The sequence below is a fragment of the Hoplias malabaricus genome, chromosome 8, assembly GCF_029633855.1.
Source record: "Hoplias malabaricus isolate fHopMal1 chromosome 8, fHopMal1.hap1, whole genome shotgun sequence".
NCBI lineage: Eukaryota > Metazoa > Chordata > Actinopteri > Characiformes > Erythrinidae > Hoplias > Hoplias malabaricus.
In genome coordinates this window covers 35442435-35451573 of record NC_089807.1, presented here as the reverse complement: position 1 = coordinate 35451573, position 9139 = coordinate 35442435, and the positions used below count along the sequence as shown (strand labels likewise).

At 38.5% G+C, this 9139-nt stretch overlaps 1 protein-coding gene across 1 annotated transcript in view; it reads right to left on the bottom strand.

The window, feature by feature from the left end:
* Positions 1 to 1687: 1687 nt before the first annotated feature.
* The window catches only part of opn4a (opsin 4a (melanopsin)), a 30566-nt gene continuing 23114 nt past the window's right edge, over positions 1688 to 9139 (bottom strand). Inside the window, exons 8-11 of the mRNA XM_066678276.1 lie at positions 8095 to 8290; positions 6096 to 6266; positions 2870 to 2929; positions 1688 to 1939 (exon numbers count right to left, since the gene is read on the bottom strand). Coding sequence (XP_066534373.1) covers positions 1688 to 1939; positions 2870 to 2929; positions 6096 to 6266; positions 8095 to 8290 — 679 coding nt within the window. The remainder of the gene's footprint in view (positions 1940 to 2869; positions 2930 to 6095; positions 6267 to 8094; positions 8291 to 9139) is intronic.

The window sequence follows — 9139 nt, the reverse complement described above, 5'->3', positions numbered from 1 at the left end:
GTTTGCTTTAACATGAGTGTTCACCTGGAGCATGGGAAAGCAGAGGTCTCCGAGGATTTTCAGCCCAGCAGGGCGCCCTCACCACCCACTGAGTCACCACAGGACATCAGCGCTAAGCAGCTCAGCCTCGCTAATACAACAAAAAAGGCTTTGACTCTGTGTGCTTCGGTTCAGAGACAGACCCAGTGCACCGACCACTACACTTACTATGACAAACTGTATCCGTTTAATCAGTTTGACTGTAATCTGGATACAATGATAGGGCTCTAAACTGAAAATACAAACTATTCATATATCCCCTTTCTCTAGACCACCCTTCCAAAAATAAAAATTCCCAGTAAATATATGTTTTTAGTAGCATAAAAAAGCTGAAAACCTATGGTTGCTATGCAAAGGAATCTGTTTCTACGTAACCATAATACAATTTCCTTTTTCTGCAACATTTGATCACATCAGCTTCTACTGTCCAGAGAATATTGGACTGACAGAAATTGTTCAAAATCAATAAAAAATAAAATCTTCACATTAATCAGCATTATAAATTAAGAACATTTTTGACTTCAAAAGAAAACAGCCTTTGTTGTATTTTCCCTTTTATTTTCATGAGATTTGCTTTCAGTTTTGCTGCAGATGTGAGAGAGTAAATTTCTTTTCATGTCCTCTCAATGTTTTATGAATTCTGTCTCTTTTGTTTGATAGGGCACTGTTTTAACTGATTGATTTAAAGATTGCACTTTAAACGTTTTCTGTAATTTTACAGTAAATTGCTGTAACTTAATCACTTATGAATTCAGTGCATTCAAACATATGTTCCTCAAAATGTAACTATCCTAGAATTACCTACAATTTTAACAGATCTAATATGAGAAAAATAAAGTTACATTTTAATTTTCACAACATTAACACATACCATGCATTTTTTCACTGAAGGAGCTGCGGTGAACTGAGGCTCTGTTATAGAATTACAGTTAATTGTTTTACAGTGCAATACTGTATAATAACAGTACTTTACTGATAGATGAGCTGCCATGTTACTGCGCATTTGACAGGACTGTGCGGATAAATGGAAGGGTTAGGAGGGACATGCAGTCGGATGCACAAAATAAGGAGCCAACAAATATGACCTGCTGTTAGACTTCCTAGTGTAATTCACTTTGGAGGGTGATGAAATACGTTTGTAAATAAATCAATTTTTCCTGATTTTTGCAGGTGTTTGCACATTCAGTTGTTCAGTAAACAATAAATTAATCTGAATTTACTGCAGTGTTGGAATTTACAATTCATGGTCTCAGAGGTTTGCAGAAGACTATCATTTAAATAAACAAACTTAAAAATGTACTTCCACCAAACATCATAAAAAAATTCAGTTGTCTGTTTGTTTACTGTTGTAGATGTCAATCATGTCACTGCCATCATATATTTAATAGCATTTGAAAATAATGCCTGCTGCCCTTTACTGTATGTATGTGAACCATTTTCCCAGTATTTTCTTACTATTTTGGAGATACCGGGTTTTCTTCACAGCAGTGACAGATATCTCCATTTTCTGCATGCTCCTGTAAAGTAAGCAATATGCTGAGTCAGAATCTCAAGCTAGAAATGTGCCTCCCCTTGGTGTGAGATATGCGTCTTTTGAAACATATCTGAACCTGCTCAGAACTGTGAGGCAAAGTATTGGTCAGAGACATTATTGAGGAGGGACAGAGCCCGGACTATGAGCAGGAGCAGGTGATTCAGCAGTGTTAGAGTGAACTGCTGCCCCCTGCTGGACACCCCCTGTGGTGACTCCTGCGTTGTCACTGGAGATGCCCGAGTGTGCGTTACGACAGTTGGACCTCACAGAGGTCAGGAAGGGACTGGACTCAGATGTGATGACGATGCTGGGGATCCGACCAATCATACCTCTAGAAATCATACCTCCGTCTGAGCTGTGGACTCCCTGCCAACAGAAAGTTATGTTACAAAAAACACTAGACCACCCACACATACACAAAAAGACCACCCCAGAAATACACCGTTATATTTATAAACACACAAACACACAGATTTACAGAAAGTTACTTAAACAGACTTTGACGGGATGAATTTTGTAATATTAATATTGCTACACTACAATGGCTAATGGCTTTTTAAAATACCACTCCCTAATATGTCTGTCTCCTTATTAATTGTATTTTAATGTAATTCCCAATGTTATTCAGCTTCATCAATCATTCCAGAGTCATATCCGGCTCCATTCATTATTCAAATATTAAACTTGTGCAGTATTAGCATAATAGAATTATTTAATACCTGTATCTCGAATTAAATCAGGTTTATCATTTTATCAATGTTGATTTCTTTGGAAACTTTTGGCATGTTTGCTATTAGGGATATTTAATGTTTAATATAATATTAAATATATCTCATAGAACATACAATAAACCCTTTCTATAATTAGTTAAATAGGACAGCATACAGCCATGGGGTTCCATCTGAAGATCTCTTATCTGCTTCATTCAGAATCAGGCGTGTGTGATTGCCTCCTGATAGACCTTCATTGCTGATATATATTTGAAAGCACATATGCTTTGGGAAGAAGAAAAAGTTTCCCTTCACCTCATCAACTACTGACCCCTTGTGTGTGGGTCAGGAGGCAGTGCTTCATTAAACACATTAAAGCTGAACATTTTGTGTGTGGAGATGAAACTGGGAGCAAGTCCAGGGTGAAATGACTGACCGTGACATTGTTTGATAAGTCCTTTTTAAATCCTGGGACTGTATGTGTGTTAGGAGTTTGAGGAGAGTTAAAGCACCACGTCATGTACATCAGCTACTGGAGCCATTAGCTGCTATTGATAATATCCTTGATTAATATGCTTGTACTTACAGCAGAAGCAAAGACACGGTCAGCATATGCCAGTGATACATCCTCCATATCACAGGACGTCTGCAAGGTGAGGAGAAAGTATAAGATGTTACTGGCAGCAATTGGGGAACTCTCTGTTAATTCCCATCATGTTTTATAAAGTTCAGGTTTGTGGAGGGTCCACAAACCTTCCTGGAATCACTGGGTGCAAGGCAGGAATACACCCTGGACAGGGCACCTGTACATCAGAGGGGATCACACACTCATCCGGTCACTCAAACACTCACACCTGTCAATCCATCTATCAACATGTGTTTTTGGATTGCGGGAGAAAACCAGAGCATCCGGAAGAAACCTACACAGACATGGGGAGAACACACAAAACTCCTCACAGACAGTGGCCTGAGCAGGGCTCGAACCCCAGACCACATTACCCTGGAGCTGTGTGCCAGCTGACGCCCAACTGAAAAACAATATGATTAATAAATAGAAAATATATAATGTCTAAATAATAAACCTGCTAAGTGCAAGGCCGCTGGACTGTGTCTAATCAAAGGAATATAATTAAAGGTGCTCCCTTAAAGTGGACACATTATGAAAAAAATAATGTGCGCCTTTTGAGTGCACTAGTACATTAATTTTGGGTTATGGAGCCCTTACCAACCCACTAACTGTTTAATAAACATACCAGCCAGTTCTCTGTGATCTGCCTGTAAAGAGTCTGTAATCATGAGATAAAATGTCATTCTGATTTTGTCCCGTGTCTTATGTCTGTGTCTCCAAGAACAATATTGTTCCCATGTTTATGTATAGAGCAAAGAGAAGGATTATCTCAGCAAAAAATCAAACACAGCAGGCCCAGATAAAAAAAAAAAGGATACTGAATAATCCATCCATCCATTATCTGTAACCGCTTATCCAATTCAGGGTCACGGTGGGTCCAGAGCCTACCTGGAATCATTGGGCGCAAGGCAGGAATACACCCTGGAGGGGGCGCAATGTCCTTCACAGGGCAACACAGACACGCACACCTGTCTCACGCACACCTATGGACACTTTTGAGTCACCAATCCACCTGCAACGTGTGTTTTTGGACTGTGGGAGGAAACCGGAGCACCCGGAGGAAACCCACGCAGACACGGGGAGAACACACCAACTCCTCACAGATAGTCACCCGGAGCGGGAATCAAACCCACAACCTCCAGGTCCCTGGAGCTGTGTGACTGTGACACTACCTGCTGCGCCACCGTGCCGCCCTGATACTGAATAAAAACATAGAAAATTAGAACAAAGAAGATATAGAAACAATGTGAAAATGACTAAAAATCAGTGTTTCTTTTCCTCACACCTCACTACTGGGCTCTCGTGCTTGAAAGTAAATAAAGGCATATTCTCTACAGGTGATGAAACTAGTACTTCTCTTTAGACAGGGACAAAAAAATGCTGCGTCGATTAAGTATGTCACTGATGTTTTATTAAGACGCCAGGGAACTTAACCCATGTTCACTTTTAAAAAAGTTAAATTAGAGTTAAATATGTCCTCTAAGTTAACATTTTCTTTTGTGTCATTTAAAAGGTTACCACATGAGTCTGCATGAATACATATTAGAATACTGCCTCAGAAGCTCTGTCTAAGGATCTTAAAAGGATTTTTTTCAGGGGATAAAGAAGTCTGGTTAAGACTACTAATATCAGGATATTGAAACTGAAGAAAAAGGTGTAAAACACAGTGCAGAACGTTGTCTAAGACTGAGCAAAAGATCAAGACAAAACGGTACGGGGTGGTAATCTTTAAGGGAATTTGAGACTGGAAGGTCATTTTTATTTGAGTCATAGAGGATTATGGCTAAGATGAGGGTTTGTGGTTCACTTGTTATGGTCTTCAGAGGAATTCCTAATTCAGATAATAAACTAGATCTCTCCATTATTTTAAAAACCCCTAATAGAATCAAAGCATAATCTGCCGCATATGTATACAGCATTCTGTGAGTATTTACACAGTGGCAGAGTTTTGTTTCAGTTCAAAATTACATTACACTAGCTTACTGTTAAAAACTTGCAGAAATGTCTTTAACTGGAATGTCTATGATTGTGGGGAAATGCTGTTCTCTCTTGTTTGTTTACATTCAGAAGCTCCACATCTTTGAGGAAAAAACTACAGGGTGGGCCATTTATATGGATACAGTTTAATAAAATGGGAATGGTTGGTGATATTAACTTCCTGTTTGTGGCGCATTAGTATATGGGAGGGGGGAAACTTTTCAAGATGGATGGTGACCATGGTGGCCATTTTGAGGTCAGCCATTTTGGAACCAACTTTTGTTTTTTCAATGGGAAGAGGGTCATGTGACACATAAAACTATGGTTTTAATGTAACTTTATTCTTTCATGAGATATTTACTTGTTTCTGACCACTAAAATGTGTTCAAAGTGCTGTCCATTGTGTTGGATTGTCAATGCAACCCTATTCTCGCACTCTTCACACACTGATAGCAACACCACAGGAGAAATGCTAGCACAGGCTTCCAGTATCATTCCAGTATATTTTATGTGTCACATGACCCTCTTCCCATTGAAAAAAAAAAGTTGGATCCAAAATGGCAGACTTCAAAATGGCCGCCATGGTCATCACCCATCACCCACCACCCATGAAGTTTAACTTATCTTCTTTTATTCACTGTGCGAATTACCACAAAAACTAATATGTAACTCGAGTTGTTTAGTTTTTGTAGCACATTGGGCCTGTGTTTACATTCATGCGGTTAGCAGTCACCCAAATTTAGCATAAATTCCACATTAAGTAATCTGCAAAATAAGTCAATATTACCCACTTATGGAGCAGGAATAGAGTAATGCCCTCATTTTGGTTCATGCTATTCAATATTTGGAGCTCTCTTTGTTGTCAAAAATATTCCAGATGCCTTTTCATTGCCATGAGCAGAGAGAGAGAGAAAACCTAGCAGACCAACTTTCTGTTTAGCCATTTACTGACACAAGGGTTTCAGAAAAACATCAGACCAGTTTTGAGCACACAAACAGTCCTGAGAGCAGGCAAATGGTGAGGAAACATACTCAGAATTTTATAAAATGTGCTTTTTGATTAAAATCCTGAATGTCGTCTTTAAGCCTTGTAGATACTTCCTTCCCACAGCCAAAACGCCATGCAGATATTTCTTACATAATCTAAATTAGTAGCATTTACAAATCAAGCTTCACACACAAATACACGGCCATCTCTTTTTGTCACCTTTTCAAAGATGCCAGAATCATGGTTCCGGAGTTTGGACTTGAAGCTGGATGAACTGCCGGGTTTGAAGTCTGGGAACTCAGCTGTGTCCTTGCTGATGTCACAGGACACCTGCCGGCTGGCTGGCCTTGAGCCCATACTGGACAGGTCGGCCTCTGTGTCTGTCCAGCCCTAGAGCGGCAAGAACACACAATATAAATACACACACCTGTACATGTATAAAAATTTATATATACAGTACTCTTGTGAATGGCTGGTGCCCCCTCCAGGGTGTATTCCCACCTTGCGCCCAATTATTCCAGGTAGGCTCTGGACTCTCCGTGACCCTGAACTGAATAAGTTTAAATAAATTTTAGCCACCAGAGAGGATGAGATTTAAAAAGCTATTTATCTGAGCAGTAAGTGTTGATTTGCTAAAAAACGAACAAGCATATAACAAATAATGGCCAACATTAGAATAAAACCAAATAACATTATTCCAGTAAAGTGTGATATTCTGTGTGTGAAAGTGTTGGTTTAACTTTTTCCAAATCTGTCCTTGTGGCACTCCGTATTATTTGAGGTTATCGTCCAGTACCTAGTATTTATTATTTAATAAATAATGGTTTTAAATATTTTGTGCTGTTGATTTAACAAATTCATGCAATCAAGGAGATTCTGAGCAAAACATTGTTCTTCAAACTCACTCACACTTACTACTTTATAGAAAAACAAAAAGTTATATTTCTCATTTGTTTTATATTATATTTTTTTACTGTGATTATATATAACTTTATACAAGCACCACACTTACTGACAAATCATTTGTTTAAATTAAATATATATATAATTACCTTAGGTGCCTAAGACTTCTGCACAGTACTGTGTGTATATATAGCTGTATGTATACTTAATATTTCAAGCAAATATTTCTTTAATATACATTCCTTTTGAAATGTATTTATCCCATGTTTTTGCTGAATTATCTACCAAGTTTTAGTTGACTCCAGTTCCAAAGCTGTTAACTCACTAAGACATGGTTTGTATATGGTGGTGGGGTTTTTATTAAGAAGTTAATGCAGCAACAATTCTGGGGCTCCCTGGGGATCTTGCTAATGTAATTCATACTTACAGCACTGTATTTAAACCAATACCAGAGGTGGTTTTCTATTCACTGCAACATGTTACATAGTGCAGTTTCTACAGTTCTGAGTCCAAAGTGGCAACAACAGAGGCTCTGATCTCCTATGTTTCCTGTCTCTGTTTTGTTTCTTTCATTATGTTAATATGTATCTCAGGCTCTAGGTTACTGTATCTTAGTCTATGCCTGAGTATTCTTTGACTTTATTAATTATCACCACCTCAGCAAATGCTTCCACCCTCTTGTCTCCTTTGTTCCATGAATCATGATTCAACAGCAGTATGATTAGAGATGGCACTGATCCAATTCCAGGTGCAAACACATACCAGCAGAAAATGCCAGATCGAATATCAGAGCGAAAAACCATAGGCGTTGTAAACCTGCAACAAATCTGTCCTGAAATAGCATACACACATGCTGGAGTTTTTAGCTGTCTATTTCTTTCTGTGGTGTATTATAGTGTTTGAGTTTTATATAATTCATTATGATTTTGTGTTTCCTGACATTGTTTAAGACAATGACTGCCATTTTATTACTCAGACATGATGCTAATCTGGTGGCTATAATATCCTTTAACTGCTACATTAGCCTCATAGCTCCTGTAAAACTCTGACTTTAACATGTCTTAACTTAACAGACTACATTTATTGGATGTAAGGCAGGAACACAGCCTGGACAGAGCACCAGTCTATTGCCGGGCACACACTAACACAGTTACTCACAATTATACACAACCAATCCACATTTTTGTTTGTATTTAGATTGTGTGAGGAAACCAGAGCACATGAAGAAAACCATCCCAGACCAGACCCACTGTGCTGCCCAAAGGCAATATTCTGTAAATTCAATTTTTTATAAAACCTCTTTGAATATGCTCACAGATTCACTGTCAGAGGCAGAGGACAGGCGAGATTTTCCAGTGCTTGTTCTGCGGAGGTTTGCAGAGATGTCAGAGCTCTGACTGGTGACAGTAGAGCGGCGAGTGGACATAAAACTGCTGCGTACAGACAGCAGCTCTCGCTCAGGAATACACAGCAGCACACGCAGACATGGGATGTACTTCGCTATTGCCAGTCTGAAACACACATACACACCAAATCATGTAAACTTCACTACATCTGCATCCCAAAGTGATACCACAGTATTTTTCCAGTTTAAAGTCTAGAAAAACCTCTCCACTGAACTTTAGAAACTTACAGTTGCACAGGGGTGGATTGTTGGGTTAGTTAATGTTTTTCTCCTTTAGCTGGATAGATCTTTATCATATGTTATGGGCAGATTTCCCAGAAAGGGATTAAGCCTAGTCTTGGACTATATTCTCCTTTCAATTCAAAATTCCTGTATCTGAGAAACCACCCCCAAATGCCGTAAAAAAAAAAAAAAAATACAACATAACACAGCATAAGGTCTTAACATAAAGGTATTAGCACTTGTAACAGTGCAGACAATAATACAAAAAAAATGCTATTTTTGGAGCTACAGTGTTTACTGGAAATCTGTGATGTTTGAAAATATTTAGCAGGTGAAATCATAAAAATGTGAAAATTGCAGTACACATTTATCATTTAATCTCTTTCCCGCACAATTATTTCTATCCAGTTCAATGGATCACACTCAAAACCTTTCAGTCCAGGCCCTCTTCTCCGTCTAAAACTTCAGGCCACTGCTAAGAAAATAAATACACTTGATACAGCCACTTACTGTAGTAACTGGCTTCAATTTTATTTCATGACAAGTTATAAGTTTATATAGAATATATTACTTAAACAGGAACTGCCTTAGGCTATGCTATCTGGCTATTTACATTACATTATGCTTTGCTTCTGTTCTCTAGCTAAAAAAGTAAAGCCTGTCGTTGGTGACTATTATGTGCTGAATATAAAATCAGTGGGTTTTTTTTCACAAATTTGTTTGTCAATGGAGG